The 27,972-nt window shown below is 42.6% G+C and overlaps 1 protein-coding gene across 1 annotated transcript in view; it reads left to right on the forward strand.

Annotated features, from left to right (window-relative positions):
• The window catches only part of LOC128928549 (uncharacterized), a 113,945-nt gene that overhangs the window by 62,887 nt on the left and 23,086 nt on the right, over positions 1 to 27,972 (forward strand). The window contains exons 3-5 of the mRNA XM_078336110.1: positions 5,759 to 5,873; positions 7,969 to 8,056; positions 27,773 to 27,845. Coding sequence (XP_078192236.1) covers positions 5,759 to 5,873; positions 7,969 to 8,056; positions 27,773 to 27,822 — 253 coding nt within the window. The 3' untranslated portion in view covers positions 27,823 to 27,845. The remainder of the gene's footprint in view (positions 1 to 5,758; positions 5,874 to 7,968; positions 8,057 to 27,772; positions 27,846 to 27,972) is intronic.

Here is a 27,972-nt window from a genome sequence, read left to right on the forward strand (position 1 = left end):
TTACAGGCACGCGCCACCATGCCCAGCTAATTTTTTGTATCTTTAGTAGAGACGGGGTTTCACCATGTTGACCAGGATGGTCTTGATATCTTGACCTAGTGATCCACCCGCCTCGGCCTCCCAAAGTGCTGGGATTACAGGCTTGAGCCACTGCGCCCGGCCCCTTTTTACTCATTTTCATAGAATGGGAGTGAGAAGTCTTGTTTGCTTTAAGAGCAGTACCTGATTTCTCAAGTTCCCATGAGGAATCATGATAACGGGCCAGGTTCATGAGTTCTGAAGATCCTCGTGGAACTTGTCCAGATTCTTTCAAAAGTGCATTTGGGCCAGGCATGGTGGCTCATGCCTGTAATCTCAGCACTTTGGGAGGCTGAGGCTGGCAGGTCACTTTAGGTCAGGAGTTTGAGACCAGTACCGCCAACATGGTGAACTCCTTGTCTCTACTAAAAAATACAAAAATTAGCCAGGTGTGGTGGCACGCCCCTGTAATCCCAGCTACTTAGGAGGCTGAGGCAGGAGAATTGCTTGAACCTGGGAGGCAGAGGTTACAGTGAGCTGGGATTGTGCCACTGCACTCCAGCTTGGGTGTCAGAGTGAGACTTCACCTCAAAAAAACAAAAAGTGCATTGAAATGAAACATTTTTAGAAATAGGTAGTGATAATAACTTACAATATTGTGAATGTAATTAGTGCCACTGAATTGTACACTTAAAAATTGTTAAAATGGTAAGTTTTATGTCATCTATATCTTACCACAATAAAAAAAATACTAAAAAAAAATCCCCAAAATTTAAACAAACAAACAAAAAAACCCCAAATTGGAGACAGGCCTGCTGGCTGTCTGAATAATCCCCTCCTCCCACTCCCAAATGTAGGTTAGCTCAGTAATAATGTGACCCACTTAAGAACTGTATGGGGACTGTTGTTTCTAACAGATTCCAGAAGGTGAGTTAGAAGAGCCCATATCTAACTTCCTCACTTTACAGAAGAGAGATCAGAGACCCTGAAAGTGTGACTTGCTAAAGACTACCTAGCACCCGAATACTCTGGGTATGAGGTCACCCACGCTGCATGACACCATGCTGAGTCACTGAGGACACGGGAGCATTCCAGGCCTTGGGAGCATTCCAGGCCTTCCGAGCACTGAAATGAGACCTCTTCATCCATTCTTACTCCAGTTGTCTAATCCTTGTCACTAAGAATCTAGTTGCTCAGAGTTTTAAATTGTACAAAGCAGAACCAAAATATTAGGTTTCACTCACGGCCAAGCAAGTGTGGACAGTGAGTAATGTCGGAAGATTCCATAGCTTGAATCTTCTGTCTGAACTTCACTGTGAATCCTCAAACAGGCCACACTCTCATAGGGACTTTGCGTATGCTGTTTCTTCTACCTTGAATTCCCTTCTCTACTTTGATAATTCCTATTCTTCAGGTTTCATGTGAAACATTGCTTTGTTTAGAAAGCTTTCCTATCCTCCCAGCCTGTGTTAGCTCAGCCTATTGTATAATTTCTTAGTAGCCTATACTTCTTTGTAACCTTCATCATACTGGTAATTATTGTATTATGTCGGAGTTCCACGCATGAGGGCAGAATCTTGGTCTGTCCTGACAACCACTGTTTCCCAAGAACCTTGCAGAGGGTCTGTCTGGTACATCTGTGTTCATTAAAGAAAAAAAATTGAATTAATTAACCCTGTCTTCTCATGGAAGAACGAAGATAATGATATACCCTTACTTGTATTAACAGGCATGTGTGGCTGAAGGAAGTAGGGGCAGACATTGCCTTTAATCTGTAAAGACCGATCCAGGCACTAGTTGATATTCCAAAGAAATGTACAAATGAGCAGGGTGGAGGAGCTGAGTGTGACTGCCCACATTTGCATTGTGTGCATGTGAGAATAAACAGTAAATCAACAGCAGAGGGGATACAGGTTCGATACAAGGGAACGTTTTCTGGTATGATATTAAAGATTGTTAAAAATGGGTCGGATAACAGAGGAAGGTTGTGGAAACGCCTTCCCTAGGGGCTTTAGAAAACAGGCCAGAGTTCCATTTTAGCTGGTTATTTTAGGCCTACTCCAGGCAGCAGGGTAGACTAGACATCCTCTCAGGGTCCAATCGTTCTCTTCCTCTGACCCATAATAAATAAAGCTATAGATACCATTGTTGCCAATAGAGATACACAAATGCAAAATGCTTCTACACAGTCTTGTGGCTGTAAATGTTGCTAGTTCATTTTCTACTTAGCGTTCTGAATTCACCTTTTGTTTAGAAAATTACCTCAGTCTTTAAACACGGCAATCTCTTTCTCTAAAGGATTTATTCTGTATTTCAAAGCGAGAACTGCAATGCATACCAATTTAACTTTTGTATTGACACCTAAAAAAGTGGAGATACAAGCTAGGAGAAAGCACTTAAAAAATAACCTGCTAGTCTAAGTTCCAGCATACAGAGTGATCTGGACATGTGTGTTGTAATCCCGGTGAGGAAGCCAGGACAAATTTTCTTTCTCTGCCTTTAAAGTGAAGGAAGGGAATGGTCTTGAATATGCAAATGAATCTAATTTAATTAACTTTTACGACCACAGCTCCTGTGAGATAACCGTGGGAGCCAATTCGATTCCATTAAAATTCAGCTATTTCCCTAAAGCCTCAATGAGACACCCTTGTCTTTTCCAAAACAAAAACAAAAACAAAATGTGAAAAGATCTAATCAGAAACAACAACAACAAAAATAAGTTCTCTGCTGTGGCTCTGCTATTTGGTCTCACACAGTCATTTACTCCCATTTGTCACCCCTGAGTCTGGCGCTGCCAGCAGAAAAGTGAAATCATTCCAGGTCAGTCATGTAACTGCTGACCCAGAGTTTATCTTAAACTGGGGCTATGAAAGGTAAAGGTAATGACATTTCATGCTTCTGAGCAAAAACTCAAGTCTTGTGAGGCTGAGGGAAGAATTGCCTTGACCTCGGGTCAGAGATGAAGACGAATTTATGCCACTTCTTCCTTTGCCGCCCAGTTTTGTAATATTCTTTCCTTGTCCTCCCTCTGATTACAAATGTAATACATATTTATTGGCCAGGTACAGTGGCTCATGCCTGTAATCCCAGCACTTTGGGAGGCCAAGGCAGGCAGATTGCCTGAGGCCAGGAGTTTGAGACCAGCCTAGCAAACATGGTGAAACCCTAGGTCTACTAAAAATACAAAAATTGGCCAGACGTGATGGCATACCTGTAATCCCAACTACTGCAGAGGCTGAGGAAGGAGAATCACTTGTACCCAGGAGGTAGAGGCTGCAGTGAGCCAAGATCATGCCACTGTACTCTAGCCTGGGCGACACAGAGAGATTCTAACAAACAAAAAACAAAATAAAAAAATACAGAATGACTAAACGAAGTTGCTCATATTTAGGATGAGTGAGGAAAGCTCTTTCCCAATTTTGTTCCCTTCTTTTTACCTTAATAAGCAGACTTTTAGAGGACTTTGTGAGTAGTGGAAAGTGGCTACTAAATTTGTGAAGTGAGGATATTACATTCCAGTTCTTTTTCTTCCTTTTTTAATTCTTTAAATTTTTTTTATTCTGGTAAAAGACTCATAACATTTACCATTGTAATCATTTTCAAGTGTGCAGTTCTGTGGCATTAACTACATTTAAATTGCTGTTATCCACTACTGTTGTCCCCCTCCAGAATTTTTTCATTTTTCCCAATTGGAACTCTGTACTCATTAACAGTAACTGTCCATCTCCCGGCTACCACCATTCTACTTTCTGTCTCTATGAACTTGACTATTCCGGGTACCTCATATCAGGGGAATCATACGGTAACTTTTTGTGATTGGCTTATTTCCCTTAGCTTAATATGCTCCAGTTTCATCCATGTATATCATATTTGCTTATCCATTCATTTGTCAATTGACATTTGGGTTGCTTCCACTCTTTTGCGACTGTGAATAATGCTGTTATGAACATGGGCATACAAATATCTCTTTGAGACCCTGCTTTCAATTATTTTGAGAATACAATCAGAACCTTCCTTTTCTTTTAAACCTATGTCCCACACCATTCACTGCTCTTGTTCTTAACACCATGCAATTACACAGCTGCTCACGGTTTCTAAATCCTGGCCCCTGAATCACTCCTCATGGTTGAAAAGTATGTGATGGGTCCACCCATTATCCAATCTACCTGAAAGTGCCTTGAGACACATTCAGCAATGTGCAATTGGGTTTCTGGGAGCTGTGCTGCCTGCAAGTTCTAGAAACATTTAATGTCACATGACTTCAATATTGCAATTAATTTTAGCATGACCATAGGCAATATTGCTACTTCTTCACATAGGTGAGTTATGTCTAAAACAAGTATCTTCTGAAGAGTAGGTCACAGTGCTCTGTATTATATCATTATATAATTGTGCAGGCTACTCACTGGAATGTGGAGTTAGTTACTGTAGGAGGTTTTTTAACTGAGTAGATTAAGGAACTCAAAGTTTATATTTCCTTTAGTTAGATTTTTAAAATAATAAAGTACTTAAATTCTAACAAAAGATACACAATTATAAAATAATTAGAAAAAAGATGATAATGTGATAGAGCACTTCTGTGGCTATAAGACAAAGGAGAAAGAAAGGTAATAAAAAACAGTTAAAAACCAAAATTATTTTCTTGCCAATAATTTTATCTGTCTTTCTTTTCAAGCCTTTTAGTCTCAAAATTATTCCCTCTACCATGTCCTAGTCCAGGATGGATATTCTGTGCCTAAATTATTGCAATTTTAACAGCTAACATCTATTGAACACTTAATTCCATGACAAACACTGTTAGCCTAAAGCATGTATCAGCTTACTTTAACCCCTATATCAATATTCTGAAGTCAATTGTATCACTCAGGGCAATTGAATACCTAATATTTATTCTCTTCTTTTCTTGCTTACCGACAGAACCCAGTTTTGCTTGGGGTATCAATATATTCAACTAAATACTCATGATCCCAGTCTCCATTATTGCTAATAAGGCTCTGTGATCTAATTCTAGCCAATGAGATGTAAGCAGAAGTCTACTGGGAGCTTCTGGGAAGCTTTTTTCTTTCCTGATAAAATCAGACACACATAACTAGATTAAAGTTCTAGACCTGCCCCTCCTTCTTTCTGTCTTAAGTCTTTGACCTAAGACAGAAATGTGATGGCTGGAGCTACAGCAGCCACCTTAGAAACACAAGGCAATGAGCCAAACTGCTAAGAAAGGCAGAGTTGAAAGGTAGAGAGAACCTGGAATCCTGGTGGCATTGTTGAACAGTTGAATCATTCCCAGCATACATACACTGAGAATTTAGTCTTGACACCATGGGCAATAGTAGTCATTCTTACTATCAAGACAGAAGCTCATTCTCAGTGAAAACAGGTTTCATTCACCTGAAGTGAAAAGGAAGAGAAGAAAGTATGTCTGTACTTTCAGTTCTAGGGGAAAAATAAACTATTTATTTAAGCTATGATTAGATGGGTGTTTAGTTACTTGCAGCTGTAAGCATTCCTAATCCCATGTTTCAGATAAGAAAATAAAAGACTAAGTAACTTACTAAATTTGATCCTTCAGTGGTGATATGGGGATTTGAACTTATTATGTAGTCTGACCTAGGGTCTAAGCTTACTCTTTTAGACATGGTTCTATATCACATCCCCCTTGCACTACACTGCAAGGTCTATTTATGAATTTTTCAGGAAATAAACTGATCTTCAGCCTCCCTCTTACTTCTTCTTCTCACAGATGCCAGTTGATACATCTAAAGCCAGATCTGACCTTCTCACTTTCTTACTTAAAACCATCAACAATATTTATTTCTGTAAAGCCAGGATGTAACTTCAACTGTCTTCACAGCCAGGTAGGTAAATTAATTGATAGAGGAAAGTAGATCATAAGAAAATCAATTTTGTTGGTGTATTAGTTATCTACTGCTGTGTAACAAATTGCCCCAAAACTTAGTGGCTTAAAACAACAAATGCTCATTTCTTATATGGTTTCTGAGGGTCAGGAACCTGGGAGCAGCTTAGGTGAGTGGTTCTGGCTCAGGTCTTCCATGAGTTTGCAGTCAAGATGTTGATGGGGGCTTCAATCATCTGAATACTAGAATAGAGCTGGAAGTTCTGCTTCAAAAAGACTCACTCCCATGGCTATTGCTGGAAGCTTCAGTTTCTCACCATGTGGGCCTTTCCTCACAACATGTCAGCTGTTTTCCTCCAGAGCAAGTAATCTAAGGAAGGCAGAATGACAGCTAGCCTGGGAAGTGGAATAACATCACTACCGTTGTATTCCATTAGCCAAACATACTAAACCTGATACAGCATGAGAGGAAGTGAGGATCAGCGGAGACCATCTTGGAGGCTGATAACAACAGCCTCCAAGGCTGGACAAAAGGGAAATATTTGCTATTTAGCTTTGGCCAATTGTTCCACTATGGTAAAATACAGGTCTTGTGTTATTGGATTTTCCCATTTCTCAAATAAAATCAGAAATATAATTTCTGAGTTAAACCTCATGATAGTAAACACTGGCTCAGAATTGCAAAAAACCCTGTGCAGGTCAAATAAAATGCAAATGCAGTTCAGATGTAGCCTGTGTGTTGCCATTTTGCAACCTCTCTGGCCCACAGCTTGGAAAACATATGTAGGTCCAATTCTAATCTGTGATACTGCCTGAAGTGATATTTTCAGTAGGATTTTGAAGACAAGTCCAGGCCTAGCCAGGAATGTACTATGACAATTTAATAATGTCTTCGATGAATAAAGGAAGGGAGAGTGATGACATATGTGACTCAGATTGACACAGATGGCTATATAATTTATTAACCAAACTAGGATACTTTTGAAAGTAAAAGGAGGTGCTATATTAATTATGCTGACATAGTGACCATAAATTAGGACTGACTCAGGCAAACCAGGATGTATGATCACCACCCATACCACCCTTTGTGAAACCTTCCCACTTCTGAACCCCACTGCCCACACCCCTGCTGTTTTCCCCACATCCTATCTTCTCTTCCCCATTCATCGGTTTCCTCCTGGACTTCAACTTCTTCAAGTTCCAGTGGAAATATCACTTTTTTTTCCTCTTGTCTTCGCCTCCTCCCATCCTTTTCGGGTGAATTACTCTTTTACCAGGAATTTGTAGTATTTTATGCATATCTTTAATGTTGCATTTTTGATAGCAATTCAAGCACAGGGGCCAGTGATTACTCATTTAGGGCTCCCGGAACCTATCTCAGCATCTGGCATAAAGTAGGTGCTTGATGATAATTTATTGGAATTTTATTTTGAATCTCGCCTCCCCTCTTTTTCTCTAACACCCTCTGCAGGAGGTGATGGTGAATAGTGAAAAATGCCCAGCAGACAGTAAGAGGGAGGAACAGAGAAAATCCACAAACTGAATAATTGGTTCTTGAGTAACTGTTCATCAGTTTAAATCGTAGTTGCAGAAATTTCAAATTCTTCTCTTCCTTTCACTTCAGGTGAATGGAACCTGTTTTCACCGAGAATGAGCTTCTGTATCAATAGTAAGAATGACTACTATCGCCCATAGTGTAGAGACTAAATTCTCAGTGTATATGTGTTTTATAAAAGCTTGGAAGTTTATAACTAAGCAGTGAGAATCCATTTCAGGCATCCACAGGACATGTAGGAAGATTTATTCTCTCATGTACGCATCTAATACTTAGTAATACTCATGTGTATTGTCTATAAACGTCAGGGGGAAAATAGAAACTGCTGGATAGCAATGCTCTCTACAAATGCCCATGAGTGAAATTAAACTAAAGATGTTAAAGGGAAACCTCCATGGGACTGAGGCGTGTTTTTGCTGGAGATGGGTAGAATGAATGGTAGGACACCATTAAATCCAACAAATTATTATGAATTTTAATCCTAATGTCAGAGGGGTGGGGTGGAGCAACGGATAACCATGTGCTACCTTTTCTTTGGCAGGCTTTCATTTGGTCTCTTTTTGAATCAGAAGACCCAGAAAACTTGGATCCACTTCTGGCTCTGATCCTTCTTGGCAGCATGATTTGGAGTAAGCCATAACTTGTCTCTGTGCCATCTTCCTGTTTAGGAAGGGGCTACTAATAGCGCCAGTTTCACAAGGTTATCTGAATAAGGTATGTGAAAAGACTTTGTAGATTGCGGTGAAGTCTACAGATGGTAGTTAGGACTATTCTCAGGCTGATGCTCAGGCAGGGTGTTGGAGAGAGAGTGGGAGGGAGGAATGGAGTGAAGAACCATACTTAAGCCGCCCCCAGACCTCCTCTGACTGAAACCCTGGTTTATCCCATGAAAGCAAGGTTAATAATACTACCCAATAAAGCAGGAACACTTAGAAATTACTCTGGAACAAGGTTGAATTTGCCAAGGAGGGTTGGTCCTGACATCACATGCTTTAAATCTGTGGTTGGCAGCCAGTTGGTTGCTCTATTATTACCTGCGAGTCTAAATTGGAATGCTCTTTCCTTGGTTCAGGCTGTTTCTGCTGAGTCCCATAGTGTTGATTATAGTTCTTAAACTCTGTAACTCTGTTTTGTTCTTGACTCACCTCCAGACTCATAAATATCCCACAAAAAACACAGAGGCTTTAAAAGTTGCCTATCTCTTAACCTTGTGCCCTAGTGTATTCTATAGAATTGCCAGGACATACGGTATTTTTCCTGCCTTTCCAATACCTTTTCAGGAGCAAAAACCTTGATAAACTCCCTTCACATCTTTTGTAAAAGAGGTAGACAAATGCTGGAGAGTTTCTCTGCAATTGTGTGACCTCAGGTGGTTTCTTCAACTACAGAAAGAGAGGGAATAATAACTAATGTGGAGGCTGTTGTGAGCATGAGAAATAATTTAAGGAAGAGCACCTGGTACATGGCAAATGCCCCATAAACACAATTGCCGTTGTTATTAATAATAACATGAAAAACATTCAGGACAAAACATTTGAAATGAGTCCTGGAAAGATTAATTTATACTTAATAGTCAAGAGACTATCTCTCAATATTTTCTATGTGCTGATTTAAAAGAAAGTCCCTGCTGTAGCTGGAGAGACAAATGTCACACACAGAAATTTAAATAATGCAATAGATGGAGGATATTTCAGGATATTGAAAAACTATTAAAGAAGATAACCCTTGGCCAGGCACGGTGGCTCATGCCTATAATCCCAGCACTTTGGGAGGCCGAGGTGGGCAGATCACAAGGTCAGTAGTTGAAGACCAGCCTGGCCAACATGGTGAAAACCCATCTCTACTAAAAACACAAAAATTATCCGGGTTTGGTGGCACACACCTTTCATCCCAGCTACTCGGGAGGCTGAGGCAGGAGAACTGCTTGAATCTGGGAGGCAGAGGTTGCAGTGAGTCGAGATCACATCATTGTACTCCAGCCTAGGCAACAGACTGAGACTTTGTCTCAAAAAACAAGTAACAACAAAAAAAGAAGAAGAAGATAAGCCAGGATGGATTGAGTGTACCTATAGTGATTTTGTTGTTGTTTTTTAGTTGAGCAGATGTTCTAGGTGCTACTCCATCATGTATCGGAAACAGCATTACTTTATAGTAAATCATGACCATCGTGAAAAGCAATGAAGTTGCATCGGAAGCAGCCAGCACCCTATGTGCTAGCTGGCTTTGGACAAGAAGACTGCAAATCTGTAGGCAGGATCTCCTTAGGGCTGGCTAATATACACTACCCACTATCACTCACTGGATCTGCAGGCCCTAGTCTTAAGAGTTTCACTTCTTAAAGACCTTCATCCTTATTAAATAGTAATACCCTTGCTGTCATCAATCACTCATTGGCTTGAGTGAGTTTGAGTCTGATTTGAAGACTAGATTTATTGGAGGAGGCTCACAGGGAAACTGGGAGGGAACCCACAGCTAGTCTGCAGAGGAGAGGGAGGTATGGAGGCAAGGGGAGGTGGAGGGTGGCCATACTAAGACTCTCCTGGCTGGAGAAGAAGATTGAGCCATTTTGCATTCTTATTTATTTACTGAGACAGAGTTTCACTCTGTCGACCAGGCTGAAGTGCAGTGGCACAATCTTGGCTCACTGAAACCTCCGTCTCTTAGGTGTAAGCGATTCTTGTGCCTCAGCCTCCTGAGTAGCTCAGTTCACTGCAACCTCCACCTCCCAGGTTCAAGCGAGTCTCCTGCTTCAGCCTCCTAAGTAGATGGGATTACAGGTGCCTGCCACCATGCTTGGCTAATTTTTATATTTTTAATAGAGACGAGGTCTCACCATGTTGCCCAGGCTGGTTTTGAACTCCTGGCCTCAAGTGATCCACCCACTTCAGCCTCCTAAAGTGCTGGGATTACAGGTGTGAGCCACTAAGCCTGGCTATTTTGCATTCTTAAAGTAGCTTTCTCATCCATGTCCCTTCTCCTGTATGCTAGCACTGGTTATACTTACAGAGATGGAACATGATTTTCTTCCTTAGTCTTCTGTTTGTTCTAGTAACCAGAAGGAACATGTGTTAATCTTATTAGGAAGGAAAGGGGCCTCAGCAATAGCAGAAACTGAACTTACTTGTAAGGTCTTGCATTTTGATGTAAATTGTTTTCAGGGCTTTAGAAATATTCAATAAAACACACAAAAGAGTAATAAAATTCTTTTAATAGGCTAAGGTGAATAGTTTAGTTCTTCTGGTGGGAAAATTATGTAATGTTAAATCATTCTTCTTCATGAAGATATATGTATTTATATACGAAACTGAAGTTTCATAGGTTGTTGTGAATGGTTCAAAGAGCTATGGATAGGTCAGGTGCGGTGGCTTGCACCTGTAATCCTGGCACTTTGGGAGGCCAAGGTGGGCGGATCACCTGAGGTCAGGAGTTTGTGACCAGCCTGGCCAATGTGGCAAAACTCCGTCTCTACTAAAAATACAAAAATTAGCATGGCATGGTGATGCACATCTGTAATCCCAGCTACCCAGGAAGCTGAGGCAGGAGAATTGCTTGAACCAGAATGGGAGAGGTTGCAGTGAGCCGAGATCATTCCAGTGCACGCCAGCCTGTGCCACAGAGTGAGGCCTCATCTCACAAAACAAAACAAAACAAAACAGAGCTATGCATAAAGTGATGGGAAAGCTGAAAGCAGATTTACTGTTAACTTTGTTAATCATCATCTATAATTATTTTACCTATTTGTGTACTTATTTATTGTCAGTTTTGTCCGCTAGAATGGAAACTCAGTGAGGGCAAGGACCATTTCTCTCCAAAGACATGGTTCTCCACCATGTCTCCTGCCACCTAGCACAGCAGCTGGCATACATTTGAGGAATGACAAATTTGTGATCCAGTTTTATCCACTGGCTCAAAATTACCTTTTTCCTAAATTTACTTTAATATAAGCACTAAAATGAGATATCCGAAGATTGTTTAAAATGTAAAAACTCAATCCTGACATGAAATTATATATGATAATCATGAATGTATTCTCTGCTAGACCCAGATTAGTATGACTCTATATTTTCAACATCTGTCATTTTCAAATAAATTATTCAACATTATTAGATTACTTCTAAATGACATCAATCAATTAGCACTGTAAGGCTGAGTCTTGAGGGATTTTTTTTTTTTAGCGGCTAGATTGGTAAATCTCTTAACTCTTCATATTCCCTAGAAAGGATTAAAGCAATCCCGGCTCTCAGTAGCCTCCCTCCCTCCCATCCTTATTGAAGATTTAATTAATGTGCACATTATTTTGGGCTGCCCATTCCAACACTGCTGGACATAGGTAGAGGTAAGAGTTGGAACCAGGAGAGTGGGACTGAAGGCCCTGCTCCCCACCTTTGGGAGAATTAAAACTGGCACTTCCCATTGTTAAGTGGCAGTGAATCAAAGACTCCCCTGTTGACTGCTAAACACTCACTTTTATATAGAAGTCCCTGGTGGGCCTTTACATATTGAAATGAGTATGTAAAGTCGCCTGTGTCAGTTTTGCTCTTCATTTGCTTGATGTATTTCATCTACTTTTGGAGGTATTAAGAATCACTGTTTGATCTATTGTATTTATTGTCACACATTTATACTTTGATTTTCCTGCAAACCTGTAGAAAATATGCTGCTTAAAGATATTAAAGAGCCATTAGCAACCTGCATCATGAAGGCATTTAGTTCTAAGACACCTCTTAAAGTTTAATAAGGCAAAAGATTTAATTTTTCTTAAATCTCTAGATTAGGGTGACCAGCTTGCCCTGTTTTGGCAGGTACTTTCCTGGTTTTAAAGCTGAAAGTCCCACATTCCTTGTACTTTTCCAGGCCTGGATAAACGAGGTTAGTCACCCTATCCCTACTTATGTTGTTGAGAGACCTTATCAGGATTTCTTGAAACCAGAGCATACAATTGATCTGAGTTCAGCTTTACAGGTTCAAGGGTAATAAATCTCCACCATGGCAAAGAAACTAAAGCCAATAAGTAGTAAAAGTATACTAAGAAATTGCCGTGTGCAGAGTTCTTTGAAGTACTACTCTTTGGAACCATTCTGGGATTCAGACATTTGTGCCTTGATGCTTTTTGGTCCAAGGAATGCGGGGTCAAGTTATCAGAAGTATTTGAAGTTGTTAGAGAATTGTGAAGAATTTCACTAGGCTAAACAAATCATACGTCTCAGGATTGATTGCAAAGGGCTTGGGCTGATAGTATCTGCATCAAAGATAGTAGTGATGCCTTTGATAGAATGAATCACTGCTGCTAAACCATCTTAAATAAGAACCAGCTTTTCTCTCCAAACCAATTGGATTGATCTGTGCATTGAAAAACGTTCCTGTCCCTTTTGCTGTGTTACAGACAAGAGTGCTGACACGAAGTGCCAGAAGCCATGCTTGCTGGGATTGAGAATATCGTATTTATGGTTTGAGCGCCTGATGGTGTGACCACTCCTCTATTGCACATGCTAATTCCTTGAACATTACTAAAGGACCCTCTGAACTTGTCAGTCTGCTTTTCCAATCCTTTTTTTGGTTATTGTGTTCGGTGTACTTTTATGTGATGGTCAGTGGGGTGTGGCCACAAAGCAGAGGCTCAGGAAAAAAAAGTTCATTCCCCAGAGGGTCTGGAAGAGGAGGCATATTTACTGGGGTTTCCATGGGAAAGGCAGGGCAGAGTAAACTGGTTAGAATTGGCTAGTTTGAATAATTCCTGTAAGCTTTGGGCTATAGGAGTGGTCTTTGGTTGCCTGGTATGTGTCCCTGGGATGATTAAGGCCGTGGAATATTTCCGCCTGGTAGAGGAGGTATGGCTCTGGACTGGTTAGTTTGCATATCAAAGGCATTCTCCATGAGCCCATTGCTATTTCTAAGAACTGGCTAACCTGAAAGGGGCAATCTCTCCTCAGCTAGATTTTTAAGATGTTGAAACATAACAGGTTGGACCCGGTGACTCATGCGTGTAGTCCCAGCACTTTGGGAGGCCAAGGCAGGCAGATGCCATGAAGTCAGGAGTTCCAGACCAGACTGGCTAGCACTGTGAAACACCATCTCTACTAAAAATACAAAAATTAGTGGGGATGGTGGCAGGTGCCTGTAATCCCAGCTACGTGGGAGCCTGAGGCAGGAAAATTGCTTGAACCCAGGAGGCAGAGGTTGCAGTGAGCCGATATTGTGCCACTGTACCCTAGCCTGGGTGGTAGAGCAAGCCTCTGTCTCAAATAAATCTATAACTAACTAAATAAATAATCATAACAAATAGAAGAAAACTCAAAAATACAGTTTGACACTTCATTTCTTCTCAGAGAGTGAAGGCAGCGTGGCAAAGCAGAAAGAGCAAGGTCTGAAGTAAAATAGTATGGGCTGAATTCGTGGCTTCGCCCAATATGAACGGTAAAGTGTGGGCAAGTCTGTTGACTTCTTTGCGTCTCAGTTTATTATCTACAAAATAGGCTTAGTTCTTTTCATGATTGCTGCGAGGACTAGATAGGATGATATATGTGAAAGTTCTTAGTAGGTTCAGAAATTATACTAAAAAAGACAAACAAATCCACATGCTACGATGCAGTATGGACTATCTTCAGTCATCTACACGTCAAAGGTGCTCTTAAAATGCTGCTGGTTTGGTAAATGTTGGAGTAAACTAGGAGTCAGAGAGTATGGGATTCACCCTTATCTGCTCTCGGGCTTTGGTTTACAATGAGCTGAAGTGTGGGGATTTTGTCAAATGATTCCTGGAATTCCTTACATTTCTAAAATTCTATGACTTTGTGAAGTCTGAAAAATGTGAATCTGAGGCGTATGTACTGTAGAACAACTATTGGACCATTTACTACATTTTACATATATATATATATTTTTGAGATAGAGTCTTGCTCTGTTGCTTAGGCTGGAGTCCAGTGGCGTGATCTCAGCTCACTGCAACCTCTGCCTCCTGGCTTCAAGCCATTCTCCTGCCTCAGCCTCCCAAGTAGCTGAGATTACAGGTACATGCCTCCACGCCTCGCTAATTTTTGTATTTTTAGTAGAGATGGGGTTTCACCATGTTGGTCAGGCGGGTCTTGAACTTCTGACCTCAAGCAATCCACCCACCTCGGCCTCCCAAAGTGCTAGGATTACAGGCGTCAGTCACTGCGACCAGTCCTATCACATTATGTTTTACAAAAGCCATCATCCCACACCTTTGAGTCCAGCCCCAGAAAGAGCGGTCCCTTGTGCACCATTCAACATGACCTTGGCCATCCTTTCCCCAGCATAGCTGTTTGGGCTAGGGTTGGAAACCTGTCCATGGTAGTCCCCTTGAAGTTTCCTGCTGGACACTCGGGATTAGAATGGAGAGAGTCAAGTTAACAGACAGTAATGCTGGACCTGAATGGTCGCCAGCACTTGTTGGAAGCTGAGAGTACCATCCAATGTAAGCCATGGTGGATGGTCTAATAGGAGAGCAAAGGAAGGCAATCTGGGAATGGGTTGGATGGGGAGGGAGAAAAGGTGGGGGAAAGAGAGAAATATAAAATGATAGAAGCAGAGGAAGAGATAACGTGGCAATGAAGAAGGTAACATCTTTGGTTATTTTCTGTTCCAATCACCCACAGGCCTACTGTTCTTTCTGCAGTTGAGTTCTGTGACGTTTCCTTCTGTTCTCTTTCACCTAAGTAGATTTTAGTGGCTTTTCTAGTCTTGATCTCCAACCATGCCCAAAGACATATGGTAACACAGACTGAGGATTCTCTGATGGCAGGGCTTTTGTCTCATTCCTTTTTGCAACAAGCACAAAGTAGATGCCCAGTGAATTTATACTGAAATGACATGAAAATCATATGTTTGCGTATGCAGTGTCACTGACAGCATTTATATGAAAAAGGTTAATTAAAATAGATAATTATGATGTTTCAACAGGCATTTCCCTGGATCTTCTCATTTGATCTACAAGTATTTTTTCTTTTCTTCTTGTTTTTTAGAGATAGGGTCTTGCTCTGTTATATGGACTGGAATGCAGTGGTGTGCTCATAGCTCACTGCTGCCTCAACCTTCTGGACTCAAGTGATTCTCCCACTTCAGCCTCTCTAGTAGCTGGTACTACAGGCATGTGCCACTATGCCCAGCTAATTTTTCAAAACTTTTTTTTAGAGATAGGGATCTCTCTATGTTGCCCAGGCTGGTCGTGAACTCCTGGCCTCAACAGATGCTCCCACCTCAGCCTCCCAAAGTGCTGGGTTTATGGGTGCGAGCCACCACATCCAGTCCACAGGTATTTTTGAGTCCTGTCTTCACTGTGTTTTGGAACCCACACAGGAGCTAGCTCACTGTAGGCTTTTTTTTAAAATGTCTGTTGAACGGAATGGCCCAGGATTGCTTTACATATTGTAGAGATATAAAAAGAAACATAATTTATGGTTACTTCACATAAGCAGCATCCAGTATAGTTGGGAAGATACATGAAAAAAAAAATCAAACATAGTGATTTGCAGTGGCTTTCAAATAGATGGAAGAACAGAGATTCAAGTTTTGTGGAAAATGAGGAAGTTGAGTTACACCTTGAATGCTGGATGGGATTTGGCATGGTAGAGATAGGAAGAAGATAAAATGCTTAGCAAAAGCTTGGGGGAGGCTGGGCACAGTGGCTCACACCTATCATCCCAGTGATTTGGAAGGCTGAGATGGGTGGATCACCTGAGATTGGGAGTTCGAGACCAGCCTGACACACATGGAAAAACTCCATCTCTGCTAAAAAATACAAAACACTAGCCAGGCACAGTAGTCCATGCCTGTGATCCTAGCTACTAGGGTGGTTGAGGCAGAAGAATCGCTTGAACTGGGGAGGCGGAGGTTGGGATGAGCCAGGATCGCGCCATTGCACTCCAGCCTGGGCAACAAGAGTGAAACTCCATCTGAAAAAAAAAAAGCTTGGGGGACAGTAATGAGAGTTTTGTTGTAAACACAACTTACAAGTTAATGATTCACATGGAGAAACCTGAGAAATGGGGTCCAAGTACTGGAGGCAGTGGAGTGCCACGGCTAAGAAAGAGTGCTGTCTATGGGGTAGAGACTTTCTAGATTCAAATCCCAGCTCCTCCCCACTGCCCCTGGCTATGTGATGTTGGGCAATTTACTTAACCTTTCTCCGCCTCAGTTTCCTCATCTGTAAAGTTTGGGATAATACTAGTACCCACTGCATAGGGATGTTGTACAATTGGAGTGGACACTGTTTGTAAAGTTCTTAGATTAGAGTCTGGCACTTAGTAAGCATTTAATCAATGTTAATTGTTATTGTTTTTGTAATGGAACTCTGATGCTATGACCCAATTAAAAGAACTATCCGGTTAATTTTGGATTGGGTATAGAAGAGTAGATCTCTTGGTCATTAAGTAAGCTGGTTACTGTCTGAATTGCTGCCGGAGTGCTGGTAGGAACTGGTTTACGGTCAGAAGAACATGAAGTATGTAGAACTCAGTGGAAGGCTTTGAGAGCCAGGGAGAGGAAGTTGGACTTGGATGAGGGGCTGGGCACAGTCATATTTTCTGAGCAGGGGAGTAATGTGATGAAGGTGGGAGAAGAGCCAGGGCAGCAGGCAGTCCAGTGAGCACCAGTGAGGGAGTGAGGGGGCTAGTGTAACAATTCAGGGGTAAGGTGATGAAGGCCAAGTACAGGACCGGGGCTGTGAGAGGGAAACGCGGTAGGAAATTGGAGAGACTTCAAAGGGAAGCTGTCTACTTCTTACCTCCTCTACTGCTGCCACCTGGTCCAGGTGACTGTCACTTCTTGTGTGGATAACAGCAACGTTCCCCTAAGCTCTCTGCCTCTGGCCTTGTTCTGAGGTCTAATTTCTTCACATGTACTCCTTTGTAGTCTGGCAGTTCTCCTCCTGCACTCTGTGGGCAAGCTGAACACTCTGCTGGGATCTACGAGGCCTGCGTGTGAATCCTGCTTCCTCTGGCTTCATCTCCTACTAGGTACCCGCCCCACTCCATGAAGCTGCTATCCCTGACTTCCTCCAACACATCAGGACGTCCTCAGGAAACTTGCCTATGCCTGTTCTTCCTATCTGCCTAGGCTGAGTGTGGTGGCTCATGCCTGCAATTCTAGCACTTTGGGAGGCTGAGGTGGGTGGATCATGAGGTCAGGAGATTGAGACTATCCTGGCCAACATGGTGAAACCCTGTCTCTACTAAAATACAAAAAAAAATTATCCAGGCGTGGTGGCACATACCTGTAATCACAGCTATTCCGGAGGCTGAAGCAGGGGAATTGCTTGAACTCGGGAGGTGGAGGTTGCAGTGAGCCGAGATAGTGTGCCACTGCACTCTAGCCCAGCGACAGAGCAAGACTCCATCTCACAAAAGGAATACAAAAATTAAACAGGTGTGGTGGATGCATGCCTATAGTCCCAGTTACTCAGGAGGCTGAGGGATGAGAATTGTTCGAACCCAGGAGGCAGAGGTTGCAATGAGCTGAGATTATGCTACAGCACTCCAGCCTGGGTGAACGGAGTAAGATTCTGTCTCAAAATAAACAAATAAATATCTTCCAAGATAATTCCTTTACCTTTTTTCTCCTTTAAGTGTCTGCTTCAATGTCATCTTATTAGTGACAACTTCCTCAGCCACCCTTTTAAAATAGCAGCCCTTCTCTACCTCAACACTCCCAGACAAGCCTGGCTTTCTCTTCTCAGCCCTTATCACTACCTGACATAGGAGCTCTTTATTTGTTTATTGCCAGATTTCTGCACTGGGTTGTGAGCTCTGTGAGAACAGATATTTTTGATCTTGCTTATGGATGTATCCCCAGGACCTAGAACAATGTCTGGCATACAGTAGATGCTCAACAAATGTGTTGAATGAATGCATGAATAAGAAGCAGTCCGATTTGTTGTGTTAGGCACTGTGCCCAGTGACCCTTCAGAAGCTGCCTCATTTATGCTTCCGGTGACACTGTTCAAGGAGTGTATTGTTCTCACTGTTTTACAAATGACAGCGCTCAGGCAGAGATCGGAGGTGAACAGGGGCACAGAGCTGGTAAGTGATGCAGTCAGGAGTGGTGTCCAGTTCCTTTGACCTTGGTGTTGCCATTCTGCGTGGCTGAGATGGGAAGGAGGAGTCAACAGGATGCCGGCTGGGGCTTCCAGGCTCTGGAAGATGGAAGAGCATCAGAAGCACTGACAGAAATGCAAATGCTGGGAAGAAGGCCAGAGCTTCAGAAAAAGAAGTAGCTGAGGGAGGAAATGTTGGATCAAGTAAATATTCAGGGGAAAAATCCTGCTCTTTAGAAGAATGACTAAATAATATATTGTCCAAGACCCTTGTGAGAGTGAAAGTGGGCACTATTTTATTTTTTTTTTTGAGACAAGTTCTTGCTTTGTTGCCCATGCTGGAGTGCAGTGGTGCAATCTTGGCTCACTGCAACCTCTGTCTCCCAGGTTCAAGCAATCCTCTTGCCTCAGCCTCCTGAGTACATGGGATCACAGGCATGCACCATCATGCCTGGCTACTTTTTGTATTTTTAGTAGAGACTGGGTTTCACCGTGTTGGCCAGGCTGGTCTCAAACTCCTGACCTTATGTGAGCCTCCCACCTCAGCCTCCCAAAGTGCTGGGATTACAGGTGTGAGCCACAGTGCCCACTGCACTATTAATAATAAGCTGCAGCAACAAGCATACGTGGAGGTTGTCCCAGCAAAGGGGGACCAGTGGTCCCTTTGGTCTCAGATGATTGGACGATCCGCAAGATTCATGGCTAGAGATTTGGGCATCTCCCTTCTGGAGATACACAGGGAAGCCACAAGGTTGGGGTTCTCATCAGCAGGGAGAAGGAGGAAGAGGACATGAAGACCAGCTTTGAGACCCTCCCAGAGATAAGTAGGAGGAGAAGAAGCCCATGGAAGACAGAACTGGAAGGGAGAAGAGGCACAGAGGTCAGGAGGAAAGGGGTCAGGAAGGAAGGGTAGCTGGGGAGGCCGCATTTTTAGCTCAATTTAAAAGTAGGTCAGTGGGAAGCTGGTAACAAAAACAAGATTAGAGAATTGCCTGTTTTTTGATTTTGTAACAAAATCTTCATCTGTTTCAACACAATGCTAAGAGGCATTTAATTAAAGCAGGTCCAAGTTCATTTTGACTTGAGAACTTTTTTTCTGCTGCTCCCTTATAAACCTTGAGACTTTTTCGGGTGGTTCCTTTCCTTTTATTTTCTTTTTTCTTTTCCTTTTCGAGACAGAGTCTTGCTCTGTCACCTAGGCTGGAGTGCAGCGGTGCGATCTTGGCTCACTGCAACCTCTGCTTTCCGGGTTCAAGTGATTCTCCTGCCTTACCCTCCCAAGTAGCTGGGACTACAGGTGTGCACCACCATGCCTGCTCATTTTTGAATTTTTAATAGAGACAGGGTTTTGCTACATTGACCACACTGGTCTAGAACTCCTGACCTCAAGTAATCCACCCACCTTGGCCTCCCAAAGTGCTTGGATTAGAGGTGTGAGCCTCTGAGCCTGGCCTGGGGTGATTTCAAAGGCTGGATCAGGAATCTGATTTTGGTGTTCCAGCCTGAAGTTAAAAAAAAATTTTTTTTTTTTTATTTTAAGAAATATTCACCCCTGTAATCCCAGCACTTTGGGAGGCCAAGGCAGGTGGATCATGAGGTCAAGAGATCAAGATCATCCTGGCCAACATGGTGAAACCCTGTCTCTACTAAAAATACAAAAAAAAAAAAAAAATTAGCTGGATGTGGTAGAATGTGCCTGTAGTCCTAGCTACTCAGAAGGCTGAGTGAGAATTGCTGAATCCAGGAGGCAGAGGTTGCAGTGAGCTGAGATTGTGCCACTGCACTCCAGCCTGGGGACAGAGTGAGACTCTGTCTCAAAAAAAAAAAAGAAGAAATATTTGTTTCTGGTCACTTTTTTTTTAAGTTCTATGATACATGTGCTGAACGTGCAGATTTGTTACATAGGTATACATGTGCCATGGTGGTTTGCTGCACCTATCAACCCATCATCTAGGTTTTAAGCCCCTCATGCATTAGGCATTTGACCTAATGCTCTCCCTTCCCTTGCCCCCCACCCGCCAACAGGCCCCAGTGTGCGATGTTCCCCACCCTGTGTCCATGTGTTCTCATTGTTCAACTCCCACTTACGAGGGAGAACATGCTGTGTTTGGTTTTCTGTTCCTGTGTTAGTTTGCTGAGAGAGATCAGCCTGAAGTTTCTTCCTGTGCCTTCTCAGGCCCAAAGCGCTACAAGGACTTACATGCAGAGTGTCATTGACACATGGGTGGAAGATACAGAAGCAAAGGGGATACTTCTGTGATTTCTTTCGGGTCAGAAAGGTTAAAATTTGAGTTTCTGAGCCAGCATAAGTAATAGTGTCTAAAATCTGGCTTTCCATGGTAAAGTAGAAATTTTAACATTTCATGAACAATTCAAGCAGGTATTTTCCTACCTTGGCTTCTTCCTTTATTGGAGAGGGAGATGGGAGGGGGAAGCAAGCCAGCCAACAAAACCCTAGTTCAAAACATAATTGAAATGATAGCATCAGCAACAATGCTGGTGTCTAGCAGTAACGTGATTGGTCCGTCTTGTAATTGGGAAGAAGAGAGAGCTGGGTGGCTGAGCATAACATTTTTTTGTCTATCCAGACATGGTGAGTCCATTTGGCTCTAGCCAGAAGGTGCTTTTTCCAGGTAGTGATGATGCACGCTTCATGCATGGCTTTGTGTTCTTGGTTTATTAGACACTAAAGCCTCAGGACCGAGGTCCTGAACAATCACTCTCTCGCATTCTCTGAATGCGAGTATGAGTAATTGTGTTGGGTAGCAGCATCCAGCAGAGGACAAGCAGCAGGCCTTCCCCGCAGTTTCTTTTTATCACAGCAGAAGTGTTACTGGCAGAAATCACTGTGGCACATAACCCCTGGGCACCAAAAGGAATAAAATCTCACAGGAATTCAAAGGGAACAAAGTCATTAACACTGAGCCAAAGCCTGCTGGCGGACATCACAGAAATCCAATGGCTAGAGAGGGCTCCTGACAGGAGGAAATGCATGACTCTAGGCTGCCCCGCACAGATGGTAATATCAGATCCTAAACACTGGTTTTCATGGAAGCAGTCTGTAGCTGGTGTTCATGCCACACGGGATGAGTGTGTGTCAAGGCTGACCTTGAACAGAATGAGGAAGCAGGACTAGGCCCCTCTGCCCTTCTCAGATCCACCCTAAAGACTGAGCCCTCTTCAAGAGTCCCATGCAAGGTTTTGTATTCAAAATAAGAATTTACTGGAGGCATATGGTACCTCACCAGCTCCGCTCAATGCGTTCTTCATTTCTCCTTTGATCACCTCCCCCGCTTCTCCTCTTGTCCCATCTGTTTTATTTCAGTTTCTTTTCTTTTCCCTGTTCCCTTCTTTTTGACCATTCTTCTTTACTTTTCCAGAAATATGAAACGGGGAGAGAGAAAGGTCGGAAGAGGGTGGGTAGGGTGGGACTGGGGGAGACAGAGAAAGGAGTCAGGGAGGGAGGGTTATCTGCTATCTGCAGCTTTTAAATCTGTAGTGTTTGTTGGGGTTCCTTTGTATTGTTGGTGTTTACTTTCACCTCATAGGGTTGTTAGGAGGATTAAATGTGGAGTGTTTAGCTCAGTGCCTGGCATGCAGTAAGGTCTCAATAAACACTAGTTACTAGTATTGAAAAGTTTACCCAGGCCGGGCGCGGTGGCTCAAGCCTGTAATCCCAGTACTTTGGGAGGCTGAGGCGGGTGGATCACGAGGTCAAGAGATTGAGACCATCCTGGCCAACATGGTGAAACCCCATCTCTACTAAAAATACAAAAAATTAGCTGGGCATGGTGGCGCGTGTCTGTAATCCCAGCTACTCAGGATGCTGAGGCAGGAGAATTGCCTGAACCCAGGAGGCGGAGGTTGCAGTGAGCCGAGATTGTGCCATTGCACTCCAGCCTGGGTAAAAAGAGCAAAACTCCGTCTCAAAAAAAAAAAAAAAGAAAAGTTTACCCTTGGAATAAACATCTTCAGATCTAGGGTATTCTATTTGGGAAGTGGGGGAGTTCTTCTCTCTTCTAAAAAAATACCCTTTTCTTAAGTTATTGTTTTATTTTTGTCTATTATTATTATTATTATTTTTAGAATCAGGGTCTAACTCTGTTGCCTAGGCTAGAATGGGTGGCATGATCAAAGCTCACCACACCCTCAAACTCCTGGGCTCAAGCAGCCCTCCTGTCTCAGCCTTTCTAGTAGCTGGGACTGTGGGTGCATGCCACCATACCTGGCTAATAAAAAAATTGTTTTAGCTGGGTGCGGTGGCTCACACCTATAATCCAGCACTTTGGGAGGCTGAGGCTGGCGGATCATGAGGTCAGGGGTTTGAGACCAGCCTGACTAACATGGTGAAACCCTGTCTCTACTTAAAAATACAAAAGTTAGCCGGGCATGATGGTGTGCACCTGTAATCCCAACTACTTGGGAGGCTGAGGCAGGAGAATTGCTTGAACCTGGGAGGCGGAGGTTGTGGTAAGCCAAGAGCATGCCACTGCACTCCAGCCTGGGCTACAGAGTGAGGCTCGTCTCAATAAAAAGTTGTTTTGTTTTTTTTTTTTTTGGTAGAAATAATCTCTTCCTTTGTTGGCCAAGCTGGTCTTAAATTTCTGACCTCAAGCAGTCCTCCAGCCTCGGCCTCCCAAAGTGCTAGGATTACAGGTGTAAGCTACACCACCTGGCCCCTTTTTCTGAAAATTTTTTCAGGATAATTACATGTATACATGCACATAGTCATATACACATGAATGTATACGTATACACACACACACATCATTTTCTTTCTCTGTTTTACAGAGGGGGCTAAATGCAGAAAATAAAGCCAAGCTTTCAACTTTGGTCTAGTAAAGTAGCTTTCAAAAAATTTTAACCTTCACAACTGCCACCTATACATACCTCTGTATAAAACAACACACAGGGCCGGGTGCGGTGGCTCACGCCTGTAGTCCCAGCACTTGGGAGGCTGAGGCAGGTGGATCACGAGGTCAAGAGATCATCGAGACCATTCTGGCCAACATAGTGAAACCCTGTCTCTACTAAAATACAAAAAAATTAGCTGGGCCTGGTGGCGCACACCTGTAGTCCCAGCTACTCAGGAGGCTGAGGTGGAAGAATTCCTTGAAGCTGGGAGGCGGAGGTTGCAGTGAGCTGAGATCATGTCACTGAACTCAAGCCTGGCGCCCAGCAAAAGAGTGAGACCCTGTCTCAGAAAAGAAAATTATAGATTTTCAATAAACAATACTTATTTTCACCCTGGCACTATTTGTTTCGCTCTGTTCCATCCTCTTTCATTAAAAAAAATACTGACCAGGTGCAATGGCTCACACCTGTAATCCCAGCACTTTGGGAGGCTGAGGCGGGTGGATCATGAGGTCAAGAGCTTGAGACCAGCCTGTCCAATGTGGTGAAACTCCATCTCTACTAAAAATACAAAAATTAGCCAGGTGTGGTGGCAGGCGCCTGTAATCCCAACTACTCAGGAGGCTGAGGCAGGAGAATTGCTTGAACCTGGGAGGCAGAGGTTGCAGTGAGCCGAAGTCACACCACTGCACTCCAGTCTGGGTGACAGAGTGAGACTCCACAAAAAACAAAACAAAACAAACAAAAAAAAAGCTGATTGTCACATACTAAATTGACTGCATAACCCAGAATGGGTTTGTCATCTGCAGTTAGAAAAGTCACTATCTAGTAGTTCTGTAGGACTTTGCTGGATGCCACCAACAGTGTCCTAACCCTGGGCCTACAATTCCACCTCGACCCTTCTCCAGATTTGTCATATTGGCAATTTTTTCAGTTTCTCCCTTTTTAGTCTTCTAAGTTAAGAAATGCCTCGTCTCTCTTTTCTTCCCCTTCCAAACCTCCTTTTTTTCTTTCTGTCCCACGCTTCCTCCACTCTTTTAACTGCCACTTCCTGAATAATAGTAAAGTGACTATGCTAACGACAGTCATAATAGCAATGGCAGCTAACAATCATTTCACACCTGCTTTGTGCCAAGCACCTATCCAAAGTGCTTTATAAATTTTAACTCGCTTGGTACCCATAACCACTCTAACCACTCTCTGTAGTAGACTATACTATAATTACTCAGGGGGGGATGAATTGCCTGTTCTTTTTTTCCAACATCTAGCCAGAATCCAGAAGACTCACATGGAATCTGGGCTAAATACTTAAAGTAGAAATGAGACTAATGTTATGGAACAAGCAATTGCTTTAATAAATCCTGATGGCAAACAATAGCTAAAGAGAGTGACCACAAACCTCGAATCAGCAAACCTGAGGGTTTTCTTCAAACCTAATTGCTGTAGTTAGGCTAAAATTACTTGTGATGTACTGTAAACTTTTGTTGTAAAACATAACATAAAAATTTAGTCACATGTAAACATTCACCCAGAGAAAATTTCTGTAACATTTGTTGTTTTATCCTGATCTCAATGCAGGATAAAACAACAAGGGGCCAGGGGACCCCGCCTACCCATCACCGTTTGTCACCACCATCGCCACACTACCCACAGAAAGAACAGCCTGGTGTCTGAAATGATAGGTAAAGAATTGCTTGTAAACTAAAAAAAGAGAAAACTCAAATGTTTACCTGTTTAGTTATACCGTTTTAAATATTTGACAACCTTCATTTTTCTCTCATTATAAAAGTAATATGGTGTTCACTGTTAAAATTCTGAAACATGGAGTGAAATAGAAAAATGAAAATATAAGTGACCCAAGTGTCACCACCCACAGACAGCAGCTTTTCACATTTCGGTGCAGTGTGTGTGTTTAGGCCTTCAGACATGTTTCGTTTGGCTTACTCAGTGTTTTAAAATATTTTTTATTATAAAAACCTGGATTTCCAGTGTCTCTTGAAAACAGACCAAGATCTGACAACACTGGGCCCACATTTTTGCACAACAGTGGCTGAGAGCTGAGTCACCGCTGCCCCTCTTGGGCAGGGCAGGGCACGGCACATGTATTTCCTCCACCCCAGTCCCCACCATTTCCATTTTTCTTATGCTTGGTCGGCTTCATTTACTTGAAATTCTCATATCGTGGTGGGCATTTGAGATTCCTCTCTTTTGGTTTACAGGCAATTCCTTACCCAACTTGTCAGGGACCAGGCTGTTCTTTTTGTGGGTGGTGGCGGTGGTGGTAGTGGTGACAAAGGGTGGTGGATAGTGGGGTCCCCTGGTCCCTTGTTGCAGAGGGTGGGGGAGCAGACGTCTTTCATTTGTGGATTCTGCTCATATTTAACATTTTAAAAAAAGCTCTATATCTAGGGAATTAATTTCTTTTCTTTTTTCTTTTTTTTTTTTTTGAGACAGGCTGGAAGGCAGTGGTGTGAATCTCGGCTCACTGCAGCCTCCTCCCAGGCTTAAGAGATCCTCCCACTTCAGCCCGAGAGGGGTGGGACCACAGGCATGCACCATCACAAACACCTGGCAAATTTTTGCATTTTATTGTAAAGATGCAGTTTCACCTTGTTGCCCGTGCTGGTCTCAAACTTCTGGGCTGGAGCAGTCCTCCCACCTTGGCCTCCCAAGGCATGATCCACTGCACCCAGCCCATCCACTAAATCTTTAAATGAAGAGCTGCCCATGGCCTCTGTTCCATACGTGGACTTTTTTCTAGACCACTGGCTTTAATTATTTTTTAAAAATCATCATTCACAGTGAGAAGTAAGTTTTACAAAATTGACTCAACATATGTATGTTTACAACAGAAAAAAAATGTTTCGTGGAACAATCACTTGCCCTTTCTCTATGTGACACAGTCTGGTAAGTTCATTCTCTTCTAATATAATTTAAAAATACATGGGTCATGACCCATTAAATCGATCTAATAACTCTCCTACAGGTCATTACTCTTGGTTCAAAATGCATCCTTCTGCGACAATTTCTGGTTTACAACTTGACTTCTTAGGATTTTAGCTTTTCTCTTTCCCTCACCCATTTAAGTCCAGTATGCCATTCTTCAACAATCCCTTTAAGCCAATGACTTGTTTTGGATCTGCTTAACTGGATTTGACCATCCCCACCCTCTACAGCATGACTTCTAGACTGCAGCTCAGTCATGGGCACCAATCAGTCCCTATTGTGCCCCATCCATCTTGTGTGGGGTTTGTCTTGGATTGGCATTATCTCTCTCTATGCATTGTTTCTACTTGACAGGGATGGGAAATGTGTTAGAGGATGAAAGTTCTTATCATGCTGAGTAGAGCGTTGTGTACCATCAGAGAAAGGCTGTGCCTAGGGTGCTCTTATCCCAGATACGCACATGTTGACTCCCTCATTTCCTTCAGCTTCTGTTCTACTGTCCCTTCCCCAGAGGGGCCTTTCCTGACTGTGGCATCTCAACTAGAGCCCTGGTCCCATCTGTCCCCTTGCTTTGTTTTAGCTTTTCTTTTTAGCTCTCATGGAGGGTCTGGCTGTACCTTGTTTGGAGTCAATAGAATGTAAAAGCAGGGAGAGATTTAGAGACCAGATATGGTTCAAGCCTCTAATTTTATAGAGAGAAAATGCAAGTCCAGAGAGATACGTAGAATCTATGGCAGCCTAGATTATTTGTGGCAAAGCTGAACTAGAAACCAGATCCCTGGGTACTTGTCAGTTTCTCACTGGTTTGTGATGAGGTTTTTCTTTTTTGTAACCCTGTCTTATAATAATCTCTAGGATGCATGATATTAGACTGTATTATACTCATTAGACTCAGTAGTAAATAGTGGTATGAAAATGTTCTGCTTACACGTTTCATTTTACTCTGACACACATGCACACGTGCGCACACACACTCTGAAGCATAATGAGGTGAGTAGCATAGATACCACCTCAACTAAATAAACTACAATATCAAAGGGAAAATGTTAGGTGCAAAGATTCAGAAGACTAACTGCGTTGGTAGCTAGAAATTTCATACAGGCAAAGACTTGAGTTTAAGGCTCCAGTGAGGCACAGAGTTTTTGATGATGAATGGGTGATGAGGAGATGGAGGCTTATGTCACAGGATTTGATAAAGGAGAGAGAGGGGTTACACAGCCACAAAACTAGGGTACAACTGTTTGTTTGAGAAGAACCTTCCAGACTGGGGGGAAGGTAGTTCAATCCACAGCTGGTAACTTTTGCACCTGCAGGAGCTGGGTGTTTTGGGGAGTTCTAGAAGCTCTTCTATATAGTACTTTCCAGTCCCAAATACTTCATAGATTCCCACGATACAAAAGTGTTGGGGATTAGTGGAAATTTATATTTTGTAATTTTGGCAGTCCTGTATCTAGTCACTATCTTTTGGTAATAACATTAATATTCTCCTTTCTAGGAATTGCTTCTCTCCCATTGGTTGCAAATGGTGGGACTGTTTTGCCCTGACTTCCCCTAGCCACTTGGAAATGGTAAGACCCAAGCTAATCTAAAAGGGACCTGAATGTCAGTCAGTGGGAGAGAGACCGAAAATAGTTAAATCTCACTTATCCTAGTAACACTAGACGAAGTAACACTCTGTCTAGACTACTGAAATAT

This window comes from Callithrix jacchus, chromosome 9 (assembly GCF_049354715.1).
Source record: "Callithrix jacchus isolate 240 chromosome 9, calJac240_pri, whole genome shotgun sequence".
Taxonomy (NCBI): Eukaryota; Metazoa; Chordata; class Mammalia; order Primates; family Cebidae; genus Callithrix; species Callithrix jacchus.